The 25,108-nt window shown below is 50.4% G+C and overlaps 1 protein-coding gene across 1 annotated transcript in view; it reads right to left on the bottom strand.

Annotated features, from left to right (window-relative positions):
* Positions 1-2,777: 2,777 nt before the first annotated feature.
* CDH26 (cadherin 26) overlaps positions 2,778-25,108 on the bottom strand; it is a 34,506-nt gene continuing 12,175 nt past the window's right edge. The window contains exons 5-16 of the mRNA XM_036320984.1: positions 22,653-22,800; positions 19,853-20,019; positions 19,540-19,668; positions 17,775-17,960; positions 16,413-16,684; positions 14,711-14,853; positions 13,989-14,228; positions 12,674-12,898; positions 11,993-12,144; positions 8,995-9,087; positions 5,929-6,003; positions 2,778-3,000 (exon numbers count right to left, since the gene is read on the bottom strand). Coding sequence (XP_036176877.1) covers positions 2,779-3,000; positions 5,929-6,003; positions 8,995-9,087; positions 11,993-12,144; positions 12,674-12,898; positions 13,989-14,228; positions 14,711-14,853; positions 16,413-16,684; positions 17,775-17,960; positions 19,540-19,668; positions 19,853-20,019; positions 22,653-22,800 — 2,052 coding nt within the window. The 3' untranslated portion in view covers position 2,778. The remainder of the gene's footprint in view (positions 3,001-5,928; positions 6,004-8,994; positions 9,088-11,992; positions 12,145-12,673; positions 12,899-13,988; positions 14,229-14,710; positions 14,854-16,412; positions 16,685-17,774; positions 17,961-19,539; positions 19,669-19,852; positions 20,020-22,652; positions 22,801-25,108) is intronic.

Below are 25,108 nucleotides of genomic sequence, written 5' to 3'. Positions count from 1 at the left end.
TTGGGAGACTAATGTTCTTAATACAATCAGTTTCCCTGAAGAAACTCTTCGGTTATACTGCATAATAGACCCGGTGTAGTTCACAGGTAAGCCCCACTGGCAGCTTAGGCTTTCACCAGCGGTTTCCCACGGAAACCTTTTAAGCGTGTGGATAGACGTGGGAATGGACTTGTAGGAGACGCAGCCACATCATGAATGCTCAGTACAGGTATCAGCCGGGGAAGGCAATGCTGTGTCACACAGACTGGCATCCACAGGAACGCCTGACGTCTCATACGCCAGGGGAGCTTCAGAAACATGCCCACGGGGCCCCTTTACCCCCAGGACACGACCATCCCTCTGAGGCCTGTGAAATTAGCCAGGGGCTGAACTTGTTTACATATTGGCTCCAAAACACACAAAGGCTGCAACATTGATTAATAAAAATTAATCAATGTCTAATTCAGTGTCCACAAAATGTAACATTTTGTTCTCCTTGTGAATTATTAACTTGGGCATCATTGACTTTTTCCTGAGTATTTTATTACTTTTGAAAACAGTCGGTTGGAGAGAGTGTCCTATGGCAGGAATTCACCAACATGCACAGCAGCCAGGATTCACCACCCACCAGCTGCCCGAGGCCAAAGCGAACTTCCTCCTAACCTACGTATCTGTATGGCGTGGGTCTGTTTGTAACGCAGAGCTGTGGATCCATCTGCACCTGTTGATTCCATGGGAGGTTTCCAAAAAGAATGCCTTCAGCAAGGGCCGGCACTCTTTTTTCTGTGAAGAGCCAGAAAGGAAACAGGTCTGGCTTTGTGGGAACAGAGGGTCTGTGTTGTGACTAACAGCCCTGCTGTGACAGCACCGAGCAGTCATCCGTGGCACATAAATGATACACGAGCATGGCTGGGCACCAATAAAACTTTATTCACAAAACAGATGGGGGAGGGGACGGCAGATCATTCTCTGTTCCTTGCCTCAGATCCAGGAAGGCCTAAGACCGTCTACCGATCCCTGCCGACACTTCACACTCAAAAACTACACTTTTCAGAAAAGCACTTTTATCACGAATAACCCAGAAATGTCTTCAATTCTCCTGGCAGCCCCCAGTGTTCGCACAGCGGCTCTAGGGTCAGATGGGAGATCCAGGGCCCCAGGTGAGGAGTGAGGAAACCGTGTACAAACACCGAGGCTTTGCAGTAAATGTTTCCACCCCTTCCTCATAAGAAAGAGGAGGTTTTAACCCCGAGTCTGCTAAAACGATGTTTAATAGATTTCGCCCGTTCATCCCAGGGTGCCGGAGGGCACTCACAGGTCACGCTCATCGGTCATGTAAGGTTTCCCGATTCCCTGTCGCCTTTTAGGTCTACAATGTGTGCCTGTGAGTGTCCTGATAGCATTTAGCGTTTTGCTGAGCCAGACTCTCATCTATTGCTCAGACCAGGAAACTGACTTTGTAGAGCTCATGTCCTACTGTTAACCCTTTTTAACCTATTTAAAAGAAGCCATCCTCTCCCCAACACTTATCCTAGCCGTAAGTGGACAAGTAAAAAAATCAATTAGACTTGTGATTTTGTTTAAAGGTACAATGTAATTGGAGTAACATGAAATGTCTTCTTTAAGAAAAAGAAGAAATAAAGATAAAACATATGAACAATAAAATGGCAATAAATACATATCTATCAGCAATTGAATCTAAAAGTCAAAAAAAATGAACAAGCAGAACAGAAAGAGACTCATAGATGCAGAGAACATTTTGACAGTTGCCAGATGGGAAGGGGTGGGGGATGGGTGAGAAAGGTGAAGGGGTTTAGAAGTACAAGTGAGAAGTGCTTGTGTCGCCATGGGGGTGTAGGGTACAGCAGGGGGAGTACAGTCAGTGATATTCTAATCCCTAGGTATGGTGTCAGGTGGGTGTGAGTATTGAGGGGACTGGGGTATACACCTGAAACAAATACAGTATTGTATGTCCATTGTAATTGAAAAATAAAAATCGATTTTTAAAAAGATGCAATCTAATTGGAATTTATTCATTAAAGGCTACTAAATGATTTTGCTTACATAATCCATGCAAGTTAAATTATGTCTGTTCATTTTTAAAGTATGCACTGCTTATACAGTTGTAAGCATAATCACTTCTTTCATAATATTTTATTTATGCGTACTAAAAAACTGGAAAGGATTACTATTTATTTTTTTAATCACTAAAAATACTGAGCACTAATCTTCTAGAAAATATTTCCCTATTTACCTGTTTTTTCACTTAAACTGAAACAGAATCATAGTTACAGAAATATGTATAATCACTAAAATGTATTTTCATTTCACCCCCAATATTACCTGTTATTAACAAATTGCTGGTTAACCCATAGATTATATTTCATTTTCGTTCTGAGCTGGGCTGCTAATGGAAGCAAGAAATTACATTCAAGTTTAATTTAAAAGCGTCTCTGGAAAATCTATCTGATGAATCAAATTTTTAAAAAAGCATAACCTGCTATTTTGGTTCAAGATGTGTGGCCTGAGAATATCAAAGCATCTAATCTGAACTCAGAGTTTATCCTGAGTCTAAGACTAGGAGGAAAGAAGAAAGAAAGAGAGGGAAGGAGGAAAGAAGGAAGGAAGGAAGGGAGGGAGGGAGGGAGGGAGGGAGGGAGGGAGGGAGGAAGGAAGGAAGGAAGGAAGGAAGGAAGGAAGGAAGAAAGAAAGAAAGAAAGAAAGAAAGAAAGAAAGAAAGAAAGAAAGAAAGAAAGAAAGAAAGAAAGAAAGAAAGGAGGGGGGGGGAGGGAGGGAGGATTATTTCAATGGACCATAATGTCTTGCACTTTTAAGAGATGCTCTGGGATGCATTTCTTCAGGCTTGGGCCCCAGCCAGTCCAGCAGGTTGGGCAGTGACGGCGTGTGCTCTGAGAAGGCAAGTGAGCTCAGACTTTCTGCCCCTTCCAGCTCCCCCTCCTCCATGTAGATGTGAGGCAGGGAACCGGGGTCTGCGGCCAGCACATGGAGCCCACAGAGCTTCTGGAGAAAAGCCAGGGAAAGAGGAGGTGAAGGCCAGGTTCTTCCCCACAGGGCTCGTTCCTGCAGCTCCATGAGGGACGCTGCAGCAACAGGCTATGAGGATACGGTGGGCCGCCCCTCTGTCCCCAGCCGTAACAGACGGTGCTACGGACTCAGCGGTGGCAGCCAACTGAGGGGAAGGAGCGCCATCACACTTTCCAGCTAAGTCCTGGGAGGACCTATGACGGCCCTCGGCAGTACCCCGCCCTCTAGTAGGTTTATTTTGGGGGTTCATCTCTCCACCACCTGTGCCCCGACACCTGCTGTCCCCTTCCCAAATGACCATGCCCAACTGCCAGCCTCCACTCAGCAAACTCCAGCTCCTACAAGCCCACGCCATCGCTCTGTGAAGACTTTTCTGCGTTTTTCTGGTCTGAGTGACTCCATAAATGTTTGTTGGGTGGATGGACCGACGGCCGAGGTTAAAGGGCTTCCCCCATGTACCTTCAGACACCTCTGGGAGGGGCTGGTGCAAATCTGAGCCAGTTATTGCATCTCAGTGGCAATGGGTCAGCAAGGACCTCTGACCATCACTAGCTAACAGTGGCCTGAGGGGTGAGCTCACCCAGGGCCTGAAGACGCTCAGAATCAAACATCTCAGAGCTGGAGGAGGCAGGCGGTGGGGCAAGACCTGGAAAGAGGAAGCCGAGAAGCCCCGGAGCCCATGGAGCTCTCAGCCGTGCCCTCCCCTCGATAGGCTGCCGGCTGTCCCCACCTTCCGCTGGCTGCAGGAGCCACTCCAAGGCTCCCTGTTTAACTGGAAACACCATGGCCCTGTGGTTACTGGTGCCCACAGGTGAACATGGGAACCTCCCCCTGCATCTGCCCGTTGCCTGGGTCCACTCACTCGGGGACTGAGGCCACTGCGGCATGTACCCGAGGGGGTGGGGCAGGAGAGGCAGCTCTGGCCAGTGGCCAATGGGTGCCCGCACCCGGCCCATCCTTGGTGCAGCGAGTGGATCATTAATGACGAGGCTGGGTCCAGAGCCAGACACGCCGCAGCGGCTGTGCCGGGCAGATCCCAGCTCAGCATCCTGGCTGATGACAGCGCTGGTTTCTGCACCGAGTCAGCAATTTTAGAGTCCCCCTAAGATCAATAATTCATCATAAACCTCCAACGAAGTAGAAAGCTCCCAAGGGGAGAACCAGGCCTCTCCTCTGTTCTGTGCCAGCCTCGTCTGCTGCAGCCTCTCCTTCCCTGGGCGGGCCCCGCTCCTGAGCCACCAGGCCCACCTGGCTCAGCTGTTTGGGGGTGCACAGGCGGGAGGAGGGGCAACCCAGATGCCGTGTGACAATGACGTGCTGTGCTTATGCGGCTACCTCACACCTGTGTGCACAGAATCACCCCTGATGCGGGGGGCTGTCCCCACCCTCCTTTACAGATGGGAGCTGAGGACCAGGGGCTGCCCGACGCTGCGGCAGGATCAGGCAGGCAGGTCGGCAGGGCCCGGGCTCTCTGGGTTCAGGGTTGCTTCTGGACTTGGAGACAGTGGTTTTTTGAACCGCGACTCAGCACTGTCCACTCTGCAGGACTTGGGAGCAGGTGCTTGGAGGGACCAAGTCCACACCGACCTAGGGTTGTCACTGAGGCACAGAGCGCCCCCCCCCACCCCACCCCCAGGCACCAGGACAGGCCCAGGAGGAGGTGACATGGGGGCTCTCTACCCCGCCACCATCTGCATCTCACTCCCTCACGCTGTACCACCTGGCACCTGGCTGCTGCCCACTCTGACAGCCATGGGAAGGGTCGTTGGATTTCACAAAACGGGGTCTCAGGACCTCAGGTCAGACACTCTGCTGAGCACCCAGACCCACAAATGCAGGGTCTGCAGGGTTGGGGCCTGGGAGCAATGCTCTTGAACAAGCTCCCCAAGCGCCCGCACCCGGGAGCCAGGGCCCCTGCATTTGACCCCATTTCTACCACGTTCTGTCTGTGACCTTGGACATGTCACCTAATTTCTCCGTCCCCAGTTTCCACCTTTTATAGGTGAGGAAAAGGATAGCTCCAGCCCAGGCGGGCTAATGCGAAGACTGAATGAGTTAGGTATCTTTCAATCCCTTAGAGATGCGCTTGCCAACTAAGTCAGTCTCGGCAGATGAGCCCACTAACCTTGACATACTCCTCTGCACTTCTGCTACCACGGGGCTGAGCCCCAGCTTTCCTGCAACAACACATGGAGCCCCTGGGAGTCAGAAGTCGCATCTGCTGCGTCTGTGCGCTCCCCGCCATCCCCGAGTGGGGAGCGCACAGAGCTCACCCTCAGTGACACGGCTCTCCTCGGGCTCCTCCCGCTGGAATCACCCATGGCTTTGCCCAACTGCCCAACTGCCTGTGCTGGGGAGCTTCCAGGAGAGAGCTAATGTTATCACCAACAATCCCTAAGCCTCGTCAACCGCGTGGTTCATGATTCCCCAGAAAGAGACCTTTCACTCTTGTCTTGGATCGTGTTCTGCGGAAATAGGCCCTGGAACTCGATCCCATGAAAGTGCTTGCCCTGGACCAAAGCATGCCTCCCAAAGTCCTACGCTGAAGGCCCGCCCACCCTGGGATGGTATTTGGAGGTGGGGCCTTTGGGAGATAATTAGGTTTAGATGAGGTCATGAGGGTGGGGTCCTTGTGATAGGATTAGTGCCCCTTAAGAAGAGACAGGTGTCTCTCTGCCATGTAAGGACACAGCAAGAAAGTGACCGTCTGTGGAGCAGGAAGACTCTTACAGCACCCGCCCCTGCTGGCCCCCGATCTCAGGCCCCAGGCCCAGGACTGTGAGAAGCAGGCCTGTGTAAGCCTCGGTCTGTTGTGGCCGCAGCCCCAGCTGACAGCAACAGCGGTTTAGGGGAAGCACCCCCAGCTGGGCCCGGATGGGGACGCCAACACGGGGAAGCCTCTACCTGATGCAGGATCTCCGCCATCACTCCTGCCCTCCCTTCCAAGGGTTGTCTGGACACCCCGGTACCCAGGTACACCTGCAAAGCAAAGGGGCAGAGCCTTAACCCCTCTGAGGAGCCCTCCTCGAACTCCCCATCAACGGCCTCTGCTGGCCAGAAGATGGGGGCACCGTCCAGGTGGAGGGTGGCCAGAACTCTCCTTGAGGGAGAGTAGGATCGAGGGCAGCCTGGTCACGCATCACCTGCGTGTGGTGGAAGAGAGAGGAGATCCTGCAAGCACATCACTAGAAATCCTTACAATCATATTGCCTTTTCTTTCGGCACAAAATATATGGAAGTTATAAAGATCGTGTAGGCCGTCCTGGCAAAGATCCATGGGCAAGCTTGACAGCTGCTTTACGGGGATGGAGCATGGGAATGTGATTTGCAAGTCCTGTTTTGGGTCCACAAAAGCTTAGTAAGACTCCTTGTGCCATGGGCATTGCCTCAGCATTTGTGAACGAGGCACATCCACCCCTAGGGACAAGATCAGCTACATAATTTGCAGGACCCAGTACAACGTGAGAATGTGGGGCCCATTGTCCCAATATTAACAAGTTCAAGATAATGACAGTAGAGCATTAAGCCAAGAACAGGGTCCTTCTGAGCTCAGGGCCTATGCTATTGACCAGGTTCCATGCCCAGAACACTGGTCCCACCAGGACCAGAGGGACACACCTCTCAATGCACAACCCTTGAAGGGTGGGTTAGTGGCATCATCTCTGTGCAAAACAGAACAGTACATTTCTATCCTAGCTCAAACACAGGCTGAGAAATGATAATGAAATTATAGAGGTCTTGAATTCTTTTTTTAGAAGCTTTCCACCATAAAAACTGTGAACACCTTTTCTAGTTTTTATCAGAAGAAGTATTTTTTTGTTGTTAAAATAATACCTAGATACACTAGTGAAGTTGGAGGTCTGTGTTTGAGACCTGCATTAAGAGTGTGCTGCCCAAGTCAGCAATCTGGGTTTGGTAATGTACTGTGGTTACGTGAGAGGCTTCCCTGTGGGCAGGTTGCACAGGAACTCTCTGGACTGTGTTTATAAGTTCTTGTGAGTCTGAAAATTATTTCAGAAAAATCATTTTACAAAGAAAAGCAATTGTTCTAGAATTTGTACATAGACTACGTAAGGACATGGGGCTAGGGGACCCAGGGCTCATTTTGGCAGGAGGTGTGAAGTCACTGGGCTAGACGTGGGTCAGGCTCAGAGCCATGAGCTCTGACTCTTAGAGATGATCCCTGGCACCCTTGGGTGGACACAAGAAAACATACTCATTTGTGAGTGTCCTAAAAGGTGCCACATTGGATCAGGACTACCAAATAACTCTTAACAACACTCAACGATGACAATAGCTAGTTGGATAGATGAGAAGGTCTTTACTATGTGTTCATTCCACCAGTATCACAGAATCTTCTAGAAAGGCTGCTTATAAGGGAACAGTCAATCATTAGTGAGATGACCACAGCAGGGAGTGAACTTCTGTAACTCACTGGAGTCCCAGGACAAAATGTGCTTGGTCTGATGCATGTGCTGGAGGTGGCAGCACTTCATTTATATCCTAGGGGGGGAACGACGGTTTACCCAAAAGACAATGCAATTCCCTCCAGTTGGAAACAAAGCAGCTGTGTGTGTCCTTCAGCATGCTTCCCTTGCTCACACTCTCATATGCAAACAAAAATGAGCATTATGATAAGGGGGCGGGGGGAAGAACGTAGGAGTGAAAAAGGAAAGGTGGAGAGATGCAAGAAAAAAAAGGCTATAGCAAAATGTCAGTGTGTGACCTAATATGACTTGAAGATGCAGGTTCTAACTTCTAACAATGATGACAGAGGTACCCACGAGTTGAATATGCACGTGGACAAGGTCTAGAAGGTGACAGACAAATGAAGCTGTTTCAGTTTAGGGATGTGAGGCTTTTGCTTGAGGTTTCTATTATTTTCATAAAGGCCCTTCAATAATGAAATAAAATTTCAAAGAAAATAAAGCAGGCAATGGACCCTAGCAATGGTGTTATCTAAGATAGCTTGTGCTTTGCAGCCGATTATAAGGTGCCAGGTTGCCCAATAAATCATAAGGACAATGTAATTTAGGGAAGGTATGTGAATGCTGTTTAGTTAACCTGTCACCACAGGTGCAAATACTATTTGCAGGACGCCATGAAGGGAACCCAGGGACACAGGCCTTTGTTTCCTCCTCTGTAAATGGAGAAACGAGGTGTCCTCCCCAACAGGTTCTGGTAAAAATTCTGCAGATTTGAGCTTGTAGAGTGCACACGAGGGCATGGTCGGCAAATCAGAGCAAGTACTGTGCTACAGGGGCAGCTGCTGGCCTCGGGATGCGTGCGGATGGTTAAAGAGAAAGGAGAGAGAAGACCACCACCAGCCCATATGAGGTCTGCACATGGATGAGGAAGGGCAGCCCTGCTCACCCCTAGCCAAGCACCTGCCCCATCATTTATGGCAGCCCTGCACTCATGTGCTGTTCCATGGGCAGGATCATCTGCCACTTAGAGAGGGAGAGTTAGCCAGGGTTTTAAGTGACATGGAATCTTCTGGTGAGAATATAATTCCCTTTCCAATTCTTTATCCATTCTCCTAGGAACGTCAACAGAAAGTCTCTGTTTGGGGCCATCATGGATTTGATGCCTCCCTTTTCACAGAGAGAGACCCTTTGGCGGGCAGCATTTTCTACCTGGAATTATTGGCTCCTATTCCTATTGCATCTATTTTCCATTCCACACAAAAAAAATGGGTTTTCATTGACAATTGAAACATACCAGTTCCTATCTACAAGAAATGTACTTTATTTGGACACCAGTCCATTTAAAGAAAAATATTTAAGAGTACACTAGTACAAGCAGCAGAAGCACGTGGCAAAAAGTCACGAAGGTGGCACTGGGCAGGTGTGGCGTGGCCTTGCGGTGGGGAGCGACTGCACTCGGGTGGGAGAACAGCCAGGCAGTTCCTGCCACGGAAACCATCTGCGAAGCCACCTTAAACCCAAGCAGCCCAGCAGCCACGCTTACCTTAGCACCCAGCGTGGCGCCTTCCTCCGCTGTGTGGGTGGGCAGGGCTGGCTTCTGATTCCTGACCTCTGAGCCAATCTGTGAGGCACAGGGCTGAAATAATGATGGCAAGCATAAGGCACACAGCAAGGAATAGCATCTCCCCCAACACGAACACAGGCCATCCCAGAAAACATCCAACGGCTGTCCTGCAGGTAAAGTGCAGTCATTTAGGGAAGGGGCTCCTGTAACTGATGGGGGGAAGCGGGGTTTCTGGCTCAGTGTTTCACGTTAAGCAATGCTAGAAACCCTCGTTTCAACAGCGTCTCGTTATCTACAAGGTAGTCCTCTGAGGCTTGCGACGATGGCTCTGGCCGTGCAGCATGCACCATCTCCATCATTCCTCATCCAACAACTACTCGCTGAGGGGCTCAGATGTTGACGGCGGCTGCATTTCTCTCCTGAGAATTCACCCGCTTCCCCTTAGAGATGGGAAGCATCTATGTAATCTTACAGACCTTCCTCATGCGCGTCCAGAGGCCAATGGAGACCCTGACCAGGCGGGAATCGGGCGGGCCTGTGTCGGCGGAAGAACTGTGGGAGGAACTCTATCATAACATTGGCCCGCACCTTTGCTTCCACGTCCTCTTCCTCCTTCTCAGGGCCTCACAGGCAAGGCTCGCCAGGTCCACGCTGTGGGGTCCTAATCCTTTCGTTTTCCTTTTTCCTGATGGAATACATGACCAACTTTTGTTTGTGGTCGACAGAGGGTGGAATCAATGGTAGGCATCTCGGATGAGGCGAGTCCTCCCAGGAGCACAGAAGGCCCCAGGTGAGTGTGCACAGGTGTAGGCAGGTGCATTCAGGTGAGATGATCATGGAGAAGCATGCACTCATGGAGATGTAACCAGTGGTTACAAAGACATAATTAGTAATTGCTGTCAGCAAGTCTAATATTGGCAGTCACTGTTGCTTGCGTGCCTGCCAATACCCTAGTCTGTGCTAAAAACTTCACATGTGTATTTTGGTTAAATTGTCCAATAAATTTAAGTCAGAGAGAACATTATTAATCTCACTTTATATGTGCAAGTCGGTAGTCACTTAGATTATGTATCCACAGTTTTGTGATCTAAACCCAGGTTTGCTGTGTGCCCTGTTCTCAGAGCCCTAAGGGTACCTTGGCAGGAATGGGGCATAAAGCCAACGTTAATCAGAGGACACCTGAGCTGAGAGTTAGAGATGAGAGGGAGGATGCCGTGGGACTAGACGAGGACAGAGAAACCTTGTCCTGCATGCGCTCCTCTCTCCGATAGCTGATACTTGACCAGTGCCCTTGGCCACCAGACTCCCTCTGCCTGCCTGGCCTCAGCGCTGCGATGACAAGCTGCACACGCCCTGCTTCTGTGGCTGCTTCCTCTTTCCAGGAGAGCACCACTGAGCCGCTGGCCAACAGGGAGAGCACCGGGGCACCGCCATTACCCCTTCCCCCTGAACGGTGTCGGCAGCCAGTGCGTGGCGAGGCCACTTCCCCCAACTCCTCCAAGCTCAGCAGCCCCAGCTCCACCCCACCAAGCAGGAGACTAAGCACAGCCCAGTCAGGGAGCCAGTTCCATTGTCCTGGAGGGTTGCGCTTCAGAGCAGAGTGGAACTGCCCGAGGCAGGGTGGTTTGTCTGTTACACAAAGCACTGCGGGTTGTCAAGACAGTTTCCTTCTTCAAATGACACAAACTGGGGAACTGCTGCTTTTACTGCTGGGGGGGGGGGGGGGAGGGGAGACCAGCTACATGGAGAGTTTGGACCATGCTTCCTGCCGTCTCCTCTCTGTACCAGGAAGGGCTCAGTGGGCCTGTGTGCAGGTGCAGGCGTGCACATACATCTGCAGCGTGACCCAAGGCTGTTACTCTCCCTTGCTGCATGCCAGTAGGGAAGAGAACGCGGGGAAGAATCCAAGGAGTCTTGGCGGACCACCAGCTTCTCCAACCCCCAGTCACTTTGCGGAGTGTCTCCCTATTTACTCGCTCATGAAGCCAACAACCATCAGCAGGTCTTTTCCCAAGAGCATGTCATGTTGCAACTGCTCTCCTCCCAGGAGAACACCGTGGGTGAGGTCTAAGGCCACAGAAGGTGGGCCACCTGGGGCCGCTGTGAGCGAGAGGTGTTGCCTTTCGACATTTGGCTTTTATTTTTTAGATCAGCCACCTTAGTTCTTAATGAAGACAGACAGGGGTGTTCACAGTGCTTTCATCTCATGGCCAACTCCAGCCGAGGTGGCTGTGAGGACAGCTGAGATATGGCAGGGCTGGTGTCAGGCGACTGTGGGTGCTTCCAGGGCATAGTCTTCTTTGATCCCCAAGAAATCCGTGGGGTTGATTTTTACCCTGATTCACAGAGGAGGATGTGGGGTTAAGTGATGTGCTCAATATGGCGCAACTAATAAGATGCAAAGCCCAGGTCTTGTCCCTTTAAGGTCAGCAAGCGGTGCTCAGCCTCTGACCTTGAGGAAGGGGGGTGGCTCTGCCTTACTTCAGGCCACAGCCAAGAAGCTGTGGACTCATTTGATTAGTAAGCCCCGCACGTTGTCCATTGAGAAAACCACCCGGTCAAGCCATTTTCTCCTAAACAAGGTTTCTCAGCCTCGGCACTGCAGACACTGGGGCACACACTGTTCTGTTGCGGGGCCATGCTGGGCACTGGAGGGTGTTTAGAGTATCCCTGGGCTCCACCTACTAGGTACCAAAAGCATCCTCTCCCCCCGCCCCCCGCACCCCCCAGCCGAGTGCGACCATCAAAATTATCTCCAGACATTGCCAAATGTCCCCTGGGGGGCAAAACCACCCCCCATCAAGAAACAGTGACCTAAAGCAATAAATCAATTTAGTTAAGTTGGACAACATTGGGGATGTTTCCCTTTTGCTACTCAAATTAGAGTGAAGACAGGAGAGGCGGGCACAGTGAGTGGGGAAAAGGTAGATTTATTATCGACATCATTGTCACCAAACACAAAGTGCTGTTTCCTTACCTGGCCTGCGATGGCTCTGCTCTCGTCATTGTACATGATCAGGGTCTGCAGGCCCTCTTGGTGCAGGGCGGGGCAGCTGTGCCTCTTGGCTCCAGACACACAATCGCATCGCAGCAGGAGAAGCAGAGCAGCTGCGATGAGACAAAGGGAAGTGAGTTAAACAAGCCCGTCTGTATCAGAGGCTTCACCGGGGCCGTCTGTTAACTTGTACCTCAGTCGTGAATGACGGGGTCATGAATGACAGGGTCGGATGTGCCTTAATCGTCTTAGTAACTGCAGAGCTTTGCACAGCCTGGGGCACAGGTGCTAGGTAACTGTTTGTTGACTTGGTTGACTAATGCCATGTAACCGGAAATATGGTGTTTATTTGAAAATCTAGTTTCCTTATTTGCCTTCCCCAAGCCCAGGAGCCCAGAAGCCCAGACAGACATCTGTGTATTGCTGCCCCGTTTACAAACCTCGGGTCACCCTGTGTCTCCTCTGCTGTAGATTGCTGCTCACTGAATAGAAGCTGCTTTTGCCAGACAGACAGCATGTCTGACCAGGTCAGCCACCTTTGATCTGAGCCTGGGACTCGATGAGCCTCCAGGTCATTCTCCCGGCATCCCACTGCTGTCTGCCATCACCTGCTCCCCACCCCAGAGGGCTCCATTCTCCCGGCTTACGGCCTGGACCGCTGACCTGCCAGAGCCAGGAACACCACGCAGAGAGGAGCAAGGACCCCCACAGGGAGCTCTGGTCCGGCAGCTAATGGCTCCGCCGCACACATGGCTCCGCCAGGACAGGAACAGACCCTCACATGGACAGTCTGCTTCTGGGAAAGGCCCTGTCCGTCTCTGATGGAAAGCGGCACTGAGTAATCGCCAGGAGGCAGGCTTCTCAGCATTAAAAGTTCAACTGACCGACCTGCAAGGGAAGGGGGTCATGAATGCAGGGACTCGCACGTTTTTCCGCTGCTCCACAGATGTTTATAAAGGCCTCCAGGACCCAGGGCTCTATACGGGAGTTAGCCAGATGCAGAGTTAGAGGGGCCGTTGCCAACACCACCCTCACTTCCAACAGCAGCTGCAAATTCAGGGCTCGAATGCCGGCCAGCCGAGGGCAGAAGCACACAGGGCAGAGCCCAAAAACATGGAGCCAGGACATCGATGAGTGACAATACATATGGACCGTTGTCAACCAGGGAAGCCCCCAAGCCTGGCATCCTGAGTCTCTATTGGCCTCGGTCGTATAAGCCTGGTTGGCTGTCCATGTGACACAAAGCCCCACCTGAGACACTCTGTTCTGTGGACTGACACAAACCCCCAGGCAAACCCTCTTATCGGGCAGGACATTCCCAGGGCTTGAGGATGTGCTCCCGGGAGCCAAGGCCAGGCCAGACCTCTTGTGGGGAGAGGTTCAGGGCTCTGCCACACACTGGGTCAGGGAACTGTACACGGGAACTCAACTGAAAAAGCAAGCTCCGCTCCACATGTCCATTCGTAAAGCACAGAGGAGGGTGCTGTTGGCAGATGCCAGTGGTTCCTCCTGGTAAGAGATCCCCGTTCCCCTTTGGAAAAGTTCACATTCCTGAGCCCCCAGCCCCTGTGAGTCAGGAGAGGCTAAGGCCAGATCCCAGCCTGCTCCAGGTGTGGGCTCAGGACCAGCCAGAAAGTGTGCTCCTCCCCACTGCGACCCACAGGGATCGGCAGGACAGGTGACCCACGCCATGCGGGGAGGTAAGTGCTCTCTCCAGGTGCTGGAATGAGCCTCCAGGACTCCTGGGGCCACCCTTCGGTCCCCAGAGGAGAACCTTCTGAAGTGAAGGGACCCAGAGAGCAGCTGTGCCTATTGGAGGGACGGGCAGCGCCAGGGATGGTTCGGGTACCTGGACATGGCCCAGCGGGGGCACAGGCTGCCTGGCCTCTCAGTCACAAATGCCAGGAAATCCCTTTGGGCCCAATTCTGAGTCCGGTTTCTGTCACCGCGATCCTTTACCCCTGGCCCGTGCACTCACCCCGACTTTCCCCCAGTTTCCACGTGTCTCCTGCATGTCCCTGCGTGGTGTCCAGTTCAAAAGTAAACGGGTCTGAGGAGAGCTCCAGGTCGCCGTCCTCGGCCTCAATGAGGAGGGGCTCGGGCTCTGAGGACTCGCAGACCTCCAGGTACCGAGAGTGCGGGTGCAGACTCGGGGCGTTGGCATTGATGTCAGACAGGAGGAGCGTCAGGGTCCCCGTCCCCGTCTGCGGCGGGTGGCCTGGGGGTTCCAGAAGGGTTGCTTATCAATGAAAGAGCCGGCAGTGCCCACAGCCCCTGGCGAAGGAGAACGCAGCCTCGGAGGGAAAGAGCTGCCCACAGAGCTACCGAAGCCGTTCCCTCTCCTCATGGAGGCTGGTTGGAGGCAGACTTACTGGTTTCCTAACCAGCACCTGCTGATCAGTTATTCCAAACACGATGCACAGCTACGCACCCCTCGGAACCGGGGTGTGAATTCACAGGTGCCCTAAATACAAGTCCCGAAGGTACTTGGAAGTTGCTTTTTATTCAGCTTCACGTCCTGGCAGGTTTAAAACCTCAGCCTTGGGGGGTCACCGAGAGAAACACATTCTCAAAACCAACCCTGGGTTCACGACACAGCGGTGAAAGGTTGGCCTCTTCCCGTTTGTGCCAAGGCCCTCACCACGTTGTTTTCCCTCAGGGGCAAGGCCACACTCCCCCTGCTCGGGGGCGCGCACTCACCCTCATCAACAGCGTGTGCGATGACGACATACACGCCGTGGTTCACATGCGGGGACCCTCGGTCCAGCCGCTGCCTGGTGACCACCGCTCCCGAGCGCTCGTCCACGGTGACCCAGCTCGCGGGATCGTGAGCCAGCTCGTACCTCAAGGAAGGAGACGCGTGACATCTTTAAAACCGCAGCTATGTCAGAAGTCAACTCCCGTACCTCACGCCGACGCCAGTCCCATCACAAGCCACGTGGGGATTCTGAGGACCGTGACGTGGGGGCTGGGTCGGCACTCGCTGCGGATTGAGTGTGGGGTCCGCCTCAGGGAAAAGTCGATGCCTGCTAAGCAGCACCCCCGCGTCCTCCCACCCGCCCCTGCAGCCACCATCTGCTTTCTCTCTTTACGATTTGGTCCCTGATGCGGACTGTGGAGAGCACCTCCTCTAAGGGGAATCACGCAGCGTTTGTCTTTTCGTGACTGGCTTGTGTCACTTACGTCGTCATCAATTATTCACAAAATGTGGAAGCTGTCTACGTGTCCATCAGGCAACAGGTGAGTGGATAAGTGAAATGTCTATCCGTGCAGTGGATACAGGTGAGGCAAAAGCAGGTCTACAGTTGTTCATACGGAAAGTGAGACGGTAATTAATAAGTAATAATCATGCAAGAATAAACTCTGTTTTGTGTACTCACAACCGTAAGCCTGCTTTTGCCCCACTCTGCATTGTTCAACCTTCAGAAGAAAGGAGACCTGCCGCATGCTGCATCATGGGCAACCCGAGGGCATCAGGCACCATCACATAAGCCAATCACAGAAGGGCAAGCTCAGGGGGGTCGTCAGATTCGTGGAAACAGAGTGGAGTGGTGGGGGCAGGGGCTGGGGGGTGGTGGGGAGAGGATGGGGGTTATTTTTAATGGGGACAGCGTTCCAGTTTTACAAGATGAGGGGAATTCTGGGATGGGTGTGGTGATGGTCATACAACACTGTGAATGTGCTCAATGCCACTGAACTGTCACTGGACAACAGTTGAAATGGTAAACCTTATGTCATGTACATTTTACCACAGTTTCTAAAAAAACAACACTCTGTTATCCAGAAGCCAGAGGCCGGCCAATTCACACCCTTTGGTAAAGAGGGGGACAGAAACACAGGAGCAATTATTCTAAGATGAGAAAAGGACTATAAAAGAGTATATTCTAGCCCTGGCCAGCATGGCTCGGTGGTAGAGCGTCCGCCTGCGCACTGGTTTCGATTCCTGGTCAAGGGCACGTACCTGGGTTGCAGGTTCGTTCCCAGGCCCCAGTCAAGGCAAGTGCAGGAGGCAACCAGTCAGTTGTGTCTCACATCGATGTTTCCCTCCCTCTCTCCTTCCCACTCCCCCTTCCCCCGCCCCCCGTTCTCTAAAAATCCTTCCCTCCCACTCTCTCTAAAAGTCAATGGAAAGATATGCTCAGGTGAGGACTAACAACAACAGAAAAGAGTATATTCTAGGTGCAAAGGGAATGAGTAAGTGAACTCCCCCTGGTGGGTCAGAGAATGCTGTGGAAGGAAGAAGGCATGGATCCTGGGCCAGGGACCTTTTGGGGGCTTCTGGAATTTTCATAACAGACAGTCACCCCAGCATCGCACCAGAGAAACTGGTTTTCTGACAGGACTGTTCCCAGCTGCATGGCTGTTCTGCTTCAACAGCCTCCTTTCTCCTTCCTCTTCTCACCTTATCTGGCTGCTGCTTCCATCTGGGTCTGTAGCGTTAAACCTTCCCAAGTGCGTCCCGGGCCTGGCGCCTTCGACCTCGCTGACGACGAAGCTCCTGGGGTGGAAGGCTGGCGGGTCGTTGGCGTCTGTCACCTGCACCAGCACCATGGCGCTGGCTGCAGTCTTCCTCCTGGGCTTTTGCAGCTCACCAGCCTCGCAGGGGACTAGCAGCTCCTCGTTTTCCACGGCAATGACCAGGCTGCATGTGGGATGCGTTTCGTAATCCAAAGCCTGCAGCCGGCAGAGCGGGTCTCGTTAGCTAGCACCTGCTGCTCCTGGCTCAGCCAGGGGCCCTGGCGAGCTCTGGCTCTGCAGGCCACTTACTATTTCCCTTGTCTTTGATAATGATCAAGACAGTCGTCAGCTCACTGTCAGATCATTTATGCAGTTCCTCCCCCGCCCCATGCTGGTTGGAAAGAGCCACCATCCGTCAGGGGTAATGAAAAATACAACAAAAACTGTAACCTAATGAAACATTAATGTGACAACCCTGGTGCAAAATCAATCAGCAGGCCTGGAAGGAATATACATATTAATGACCATAGTTATTCGGGGCACAAGGTGGTCAGTGACTTAAAGGACTGAGAGGCTGGGGTAAGTAGGCAGTCCAGCCCGGGCGTGTGGTGTCTCGCCTGGGAGCCTGTCACACTGACAGCAGGAGGTCAGGCTCTAGCCCCAGCCCCGCCCAGCCTGACCCCCGCGGGGGGGGGGGGGGGGGGGGGCGCTCACCTGCCCTGCGCTAGAGGCGCTGGTCATGCTGGGGTCCAGCTGAGAGCAATTCAGACTAAAGGCCTGGAGCCAGACTGCCCCAGCAGAACCCTCCTCTAGCTGTGTGACTTCCCAAGAATGGCCCAACCTCTCTGGGCTCTGGTGTCCTTGTCAGTAGAGACAGTGACACTTCACTGCAGGGCCAGCTCTCTGTTAGGCACAGCAGGCCCCGTGGCAGCGCCTCCGACGCTCTCAGGGGCTTGAGGAAATGTTCTTATTCATTTAGACTCAGAAGGAAACACATGAATTCAGGGCTCGAGAAAATGTTTCAGATATTTTTACCAGAAAGAAAACATTTAAGGCCTATGTAAGTCTATTAAATTTTGCCTAAAAATATTAAATGTCGAAGTCAAAGTTTTATCAAAAATAACTTTTAATATGGATATTAATTTGGCAGAAGGAGCCGGGAAGGCAAAGGCTCACTTCAGAAGGCCTGGGCCAGCCCGGCCCCCCGGCTGGGTGCCTCGAGGGCTCCAGACACTGAGAGATCCCGAGACCAGCTCCCGCTCCGCACCCTCGACCCCCGGCCCGTGTGTGTTCTGTGCAGCTTTACCTTGATAACATTTAGTATCCCTTCGTTGGTCTCAGGGTCAGTCGAAATGTCAAAATGTCCCCCTTCGTTGCCATTGGATATGTTGAACTTTGCCCTCCAAGCTGACGTGAATGGCGAGTCATCATCCTGGACCGGGAGACGCAGCACGTCCGGGCTGACTCGGCCTTCGGGAACCTGAATCTTGTACTGAGAGAGGCAGTCACCATTCCATGTCATGGAGGTGAAGAAACAAAATTGAAAAAGAAAGCAGGAAAGGAGATGTCAGCCTCACACTACCATCTGGATGTTTCTCTTGCTGTTGAACTTAACCTCAAGGGATTTGAAACTGCCTGATGCAGCCAAAGAGCAGCTCGCCCTCCTCCCTGTGCCTGGTCCTCCTTCCAATGCAGTGAAGGGGCTTTGCAAGTGCACGCTCTTCAGCCCAGCGCACGCACCACTTGTCAAAGAATTTTTAAAATGACAACACATCCCAGTTTATGCTGCCCCCAAATCCTGGCTCTCTCCTAAAACAGAACTCCTTGGTTACGTAGGCCCTTTCTAACACAGACCTTGGAGTAATTGCTATTTAACACTTCCGGGACAAGAAACTGCTGCAGGCAAGCCCACCCCAATGCCAGGGTTTGTTGCTGCAGCCTTACTTTTGAAAGCACAGCTTCCACCAAGCCAGAGAAGAACTTGGAAGCAAGGCGCACATGTGAGCAATATGATTTTTCCGTTTTTCTGTACTATTTGGTGAGGTGTTTTCATTAAAAACATGTCAGCCCTAGTTCATACAATTTTTAAATATTTTTAAGTGGCATGTTTTTAAAGTTAATTTGTAGCATTTTTTTCTGTACCAGATTCTGTTTTAGGTGCCATGAGCAAGATGAACAAAAACCCCATCCCCAGGGAACGGATGATTGGGGAGGGGGGTTCCTTGGGGGTGCAGGTGGGGGCTGGGGGAGAGGCCAGAAGAAAGATAGAGATACAATGGATATTTTCCTTTAAAAATTCATATGGAAGAGTAAGAAATGGGGACGAAAGGCAAGCAGATCCTGGTAGTTATCACTTCTCTCCTGGAGTCCCGCCTGCAGTGGTGCTGCATTTCCACAGAGCACAGCCTGGGGACGGTGTCGCATGTGACATTCTACAGGGAGCACCAGTGATAAACCAGGTGACTGAGGCCGAGCTTAGCACACCTGCCCATCTTCCTTCTACAGCCTGAACATGTGGGGAAAGCCCAGGTTTAGACTTCTCACCGGGGGCAGTTCTCCCCTCCAGGGGACAGGTGACAATATCTGCAGACATTTTTGGTTCCCATGACTTGGGGGGGACTGCTGGCATCTAGTGGGTAGAGGGCAGGGTTGCTGCTAAACATCCTACAATACACTGGGCAGCCTCCTCCCCGCAATGAAAACTTCCCACCCCCAAAAGTCAATAGCGTGGAGCTTGGGAAACCCTGGGGTACAGTGAGTGTGGCATCTCTAACCTCCCTGGAGGCCTCAGTGTCTGCATGTGTGGAACAGAAATCACGGGTAGTTCCAGCAATTAAGAATGAAATTATGCACGAAAAAGTTCTGAGCAGTTTCTCACACAAAGTAGTAAAACATGCCAGCTCATTTGACTAAATCAAACGAGTTTCTAATCACGTGGTCACTTCTCGACTCTAGTTTCCGTTACTTTGGAAAACTACAGGATGCAGGGTGATATGGGGACACCCTCAGGGACTGAGCCTAGGACTCGGGCCGTCATGTCGGGACTGGGACCGGGGGCAGCCGGGTCTTACGTTCTCCTGGATGAACGTGGGCCTGTGGTTGTTGCCTTCCTGCACGCTGATGTGAACCGTGGCCGTGGCCGACAACGGTGGCTCCCCGCAGTCTCTCGCTCTGATTAGTAGTGTAAACCGAGGAGCAGTCTATATGGGGAGGAAAGGAAAGTCAAGCTCCGATGCAGGAAAGGGGAAGGATGTCAATAAAGGAACATCCCATTTTAGAATTTCAGTAGCAAGAAAGCCAGAGGGTTTCCCAGTGCCACACCAATCCTGTGCCCAAGGTCAGAGACACAGCCATTTCATTGTTTTAAAATAAAATCCACATAACCTCATAATCTAAGCATCCCAAGAGTCGGATTTCTCCACTATCACGGTCGATCTCAAAGCCACTTTCCTTCAGTAACGGCTTTTGTGAAACGAGGAAGTAAAGGACTCGAGAATTTGGAGTATTTTCTTCATCCAAATCAACCGTTAACAGCTGAAGAACAGGCTGACCTGGAAGAATTTTTAAATTGTTACTATTGGCCAAAGGCAGCCTATCGGACCCGTAGGAAGGTGGCACTTTGCTGACTGGCATTGGGGCATGCACCAGAATAGCTGAAATATTTGCATATAAAATCAAACTGTAGGTGGAGCAGACAAAACAAAAAGTGGTATTCACATCATCATATGACCATGATTACAAATGCAGAAGACTTAAAGGGCAGAATTGATAGATAGGCTTTTAACTGCATGGATACAAAAGCTTCAGACAAAATTTAAAAAGAATGATAAACCAGAAGGACATATGTGAAATATACATGGCAGACATACACATTCTTTAAAAAAAAAAAAATTATTGATTCCAGAGAGGAAGGGAGAGAAAGAGAGAGAAAGAAACATCAAAGATCAGAGAAAATCATTGATTGGCTGCCTCCTGCATGCCCCACACTAGGGATCAAGCCCACAACCCGGGCATGTGCCCTGACCAAGAATCGAATCTCAAATCCTGACCTCCTGGTTCATAGATCAATGCTCAACCATTGAGCCATGCCAGCTGGGCGACATAGACATTCTTAAAACAGAATGAGGAGGTTAAAATCAAGAAGAAAAATGAGAAGCACACTAATGGAAATGGACAAAGAAAGGAACAAGCAAGGGAAAGAAGAAACGGAAAGAGCCAAGAAACTTACAAAGCATGCAAGCACCTAATGTGAACCATCCACTCGCATAGATGGTGTGGAGAAGTAAATTGGAACACAAACTGTGGGTGCATTTCCCACCACGTGAGAAATTACGGTGACATTCATGAACTCACTGCCCAGCTTTGTCTTTCTCCCTCGTTGCATTTGGCTTTATTTTAGACTAGTGTCTGGGAACACAGATTAGTGCACATTAAAAGGAAATTAATTAGAAGAAATATTTTAGTATCGCTATGTACCCTCTCTCTATGATAGAAGTGTCAACCAACTTCACAACCAACAATGACAGGTCGAAACATGCATGCGATTGGCATCAGCGAGAGTTTTATATGTTTCACGAATGTGCAAGTCAACTTAGCCTTTTATAGACATAGAAGAAACTTGCTTAATTTGACCTGCTTTCTGATGTAGCTAAACTTTCTCCAGCCCAGTGAAGCACCCTGACTTCTCTTTCAGGTAATTGTCAGCAACACAGCAGTAAATACCAACATGAAGCAGATTATTATTGTAGATCACCCAGGGAGAACAAAGGGTAAAATATTTAACTGCAGCAGTGTTTGACTACATTCTGTGCAGTGAGAAAACCTGAAGTCATTTTCAGTGGCCACCATTTCTTACTTCTTTTCAGTTGGGTCAAGTTTCTAAACTTTCTAAATCTCTGTTTTGTGGCTAATGAAAAGAAACTTAGGATTCTACTGAGTCTCCTATCTACCTCCTATCTGCCTCCAGGACTTCTGTGAGGATCAAATGAGATGAAGCACAGGAAAACACTTCACACACATTTGGTTAAAGTGTAAAATGTTTGCACCTGGCTATAAAGCAAGTTGTGCTCCTGGGCTGAAGAAACTCCAAGGAGGCTAGTCGCTAGGGAGAGGAAGCTGGGTGTTGCTACATGATGTCATTACCCGGTACCCACAGCAACCGTTTCTGGGCTGGGCTAGGCTGTGGGCCACATTTTGTGTCATGGGGTCTTGGCAGCTTTGGCTGCGATTTGGTTGGGTGTAGCTCCAGTGTGGTGGTGGGGAAGCCAAGTATTGGTTTGTCAGTGCCAGGCCGTGGTGCCATTTATTTTTAAATGGCCAGCGTGCATCATGGCAGCTCCTGTGTTGAGCATCTGCCCCCTGGTCATCAGTGAGCATCATAGCTACTGGTTGGATGGACACTTAGCCTTTTATATATATTCTAGAGGCCCGGTACACGAATTCGTGCACGGGTGGGGTCCCTCAGGATGGCCTGGGGAGATCAGGCCCCAGCTCACGTCCCCAGCCTTACAGCTCCACAATCCCACTTTGCACCTCACCTTGGCCTGGTGCTGCCCCCTCACCTGCTCCATCATCCTGCCTGCAGGGCAATCTATTGGGGCCAGGCCTTCCATCCGGCTCCCTCAGTGCCTGTGAGCCAGGCGGTGGCCCTGCTGCTGCCACTGGTCACCATCTGCAGGGCGATCAGTGGGGCAATTGGGCCCCACTCACACCTGCCTTGGCCTGGTGCTGCCCACTCACCTGCTCCACCATTCCACTCTCATTGGGGCCCATCGGTGCCAGCAGCACCTCCACTGCTGCCCACTGCCAGCGCCACTTTGCCAACACCTGCCATGTTCCGTGCCACCCCTTGGTGGTCAGCGTATGTCATAGCGAGCAGTTGAACTCCCAGTCTCCAAACTCCCAGTTTCCAGGCCGAATGACTGCCCGAGAGGGCAATTGCATATTAAACTTTTATTATATAGGATATTGGTATTTACATATTGACTCTGCCAGAGGATTCAACATTGCATTGCCAACAAAAACAGGCTGCAGACCTCAAGCATTTGCTCTGATCCAGAGCCTGGGCCCTCTGGATGTGGCCAGTGAACTGCCTCCCTGCAGACAACTGCAAGCAAGTGCCCCAAGTGTCGGCAGGAGAACCTTCAGGGGACAGAAAGGGCAGTCCACAGCCCAGCACACACACCTGCTGCGTGGCTCTCTCTCACACTGACATTGAATTCATTCTTGGGGAACTGGGGTGCATGGTCATTCACATCAGTGATCCTGATGTTGAAGATCAAGGAGTTGTCCACATACTCTCCTGTCAAACGGTTCACAACATCGAAGTAAACCTGGGAAGCAGAGAACCTTGTTAATGTGGAAGAACCCCTGGCTTGGTGACGCTAATCACATTACTGTCAGAATCACAATGGAGAAAGGAGACATCAGGGATCATTCCTGCATGTGGAAAGGGCTTTAGCCTTGTGTTGTAGCTGGAAGACTGCCATCCTCGGAGAAACAAACCATAGTGCATTGACGTGGTGGATTGGCATATGGCTATTTAAAATTACACATGCAAGGTCTATGCTCTTAGACACAAATGAGCAAGAAGAAACATCCTATGTGCCAAACACATATAACATCACTTCTATGCAGAGATCGTAAGTGGGTCAAGATAACTGTTGGGATGAAGAGCAACAAAAAGTTATTTCGAGGAATATGAAAGGATGGATTTTTTTTTAGTGTATTTGCATCCTATGAAATTGAGCATGTTTTGCTATGAATAGATAGGATTTCTGCACAGAAAAAAAAGACCTTTTCCCTTTTCAACTCCATCTTAAATCTTACAGAAGTTCTAACTTGGTGTCACTGCTTCTCTAACAAGAAGTTAGCCCCCTCCCCCCCCATCCCACACCCAGATCCTGCCACCTCCCAAACACAACTGGGAAGTGTTGAGGCTGGTTCGGGTGACTCCTTCACTGTCCGGTGCCACGAGAAAGGTCTTTTTGCCACTGCATTGGGCTTACTTAGTGTTTAATAGTACTGGTCATTGTGGACAGACAATGATCAGCATTCTTCCACCAAGGCAGGTGGTTGAGCCCAAACGCTCAGTTTGTATAGTGCTCCCGTGACACTTGGCTCGCCCACTTTTTTTTATCTTTATTGTTGAGAGCATTATAGATGTCCCCCGCCCCTTCTTCCCCTCATTGCCCCCATCACCTAGATCAGCCGTGGGCAAACTACAGCCCGAAGGCCGGATCCGGCCCGTTTGAAATGAATAAAACTAAAAAAAAAAAAAGACCGTACCCTTTTATGTAATGATGTTTACTTTGAATTTATATTAGTTCATACAAACACTCCATCCATGCTTTTGTTCCGGCCCTCCGGTCCAGTTTAAGAACCCATTGTGGCCCTCGAGTCAAAAAGTTTGTCCACCCCTGACCTAGATCCTGCCCCACCCAATGCTTTCACCATCCTATTATCTATGTCCATAGGTTATGCATATATACATATGAGTTATTTGGTGGACCTTTTCCCACCACCTATCCCCACTTCCCTCTGAGATTCTTCAGTCTGTTCCATGTTTCCATGCTTCTGGTTCTATTTTATTCATCAGTTTATTTTGTTCATTAGATTCCTTGTTCATTTATTTTAATTTTTAGATTCAACTGTGGATACGTATTTATTGCCTTTTTCTTTTTTTCTTCTTCTGCTTAAAGAAGACCCTTTAACATTTCTTGTAATACTGGTTTGGTGGTGATGAACTCCTTTAGCTTTTTCTTGTCTGTGAAGCTCTTTATCTGACCTTCAAATCTAAATGTTAGCTTCTCTGGGTAGAATAATCTTGGTTATAGGTCCTTGCTTTTCTCATCACTTTGAATATTTCTTGCCACTCCCTTCTGACCTGCAAAGTTCCTGCTGAGCAATCAACTGACAGTCATATGGGTGCTCCCTTATAGGTAACCTTTGTCATTTTAATTATGATGTGTCTTGGTGTGGACCTCTTTTGGTTCCTGTTGTTTGAGACTCTCTGAGCTTCCTGGACTTGTGTGTCTATTTCTTTCACCAGGAAAGGGAAGCTTTCTGTCATTATTTTTTTTCAAATAAGTTTTAAATTTCTTGCTCCCTTTCTTCTCCTTCCAGCACCTCTGTGATGGGAATGTTGGTACGCTTGAAGTCCCCCACTGTCTTAATTTTCTTTCTTTTTTTAAATTCTTTTTTATTTTTGCTGTTCTGATTCGGTGTTTTTTGCTTCCTCATATTCCAAGTCATTGATATGATTCTTGGCATCCTCTACTCTACTATTGATTCCTTGTAAATTATTCTTCATTTCAGTTAGTGTATGCTTCCTTTCTGACTGGTCCTTCTTTATGTCATTGATGTTCTAAATTCCTTGCAGTTGTCACTAAGTTCCTTGATCATCCTCATAACCGTTTTGAACTCTATATTGGTAGTTTGCTTGCTTCCTTTTCATTTAGTTTTTTCTGCAGATTTCTTCTGTTCTTTCATTTGTGACGTTTCTTTGTCTCTGCATTTTGGCCATTTCACTGTGTTTGTTTCTATGTATTAGGTAGAACTGCTATGTCTCCTGGAATTGATAGAGTGGCCTTATGTAGTAGGTGTCCTGTGGGGCCAGTGGCTCAGCTCCCCAGTCACCTA

This window comes from Myotis myotis, unplaced genomic scaffold (genome assembly GCF_014108235.1).
Source record: "Myotis myotis isolate mMyoMyo1 unplaced genomic scaffold, mMyoMyo1.p scaffold_m19_p_9, whole genome shotgun sequence".
In the NCBI taxonomy this organism is placed as follows: domain Eukaryota; kingdom Metazoa; phylum Chordata; class Mammalia; order Chiroptera; family Vespertilionidae; genus Myotis; species Myotis myotis.
This window is presented reverse-complemented; position numbering and strand designations above follow the sequence as displayed.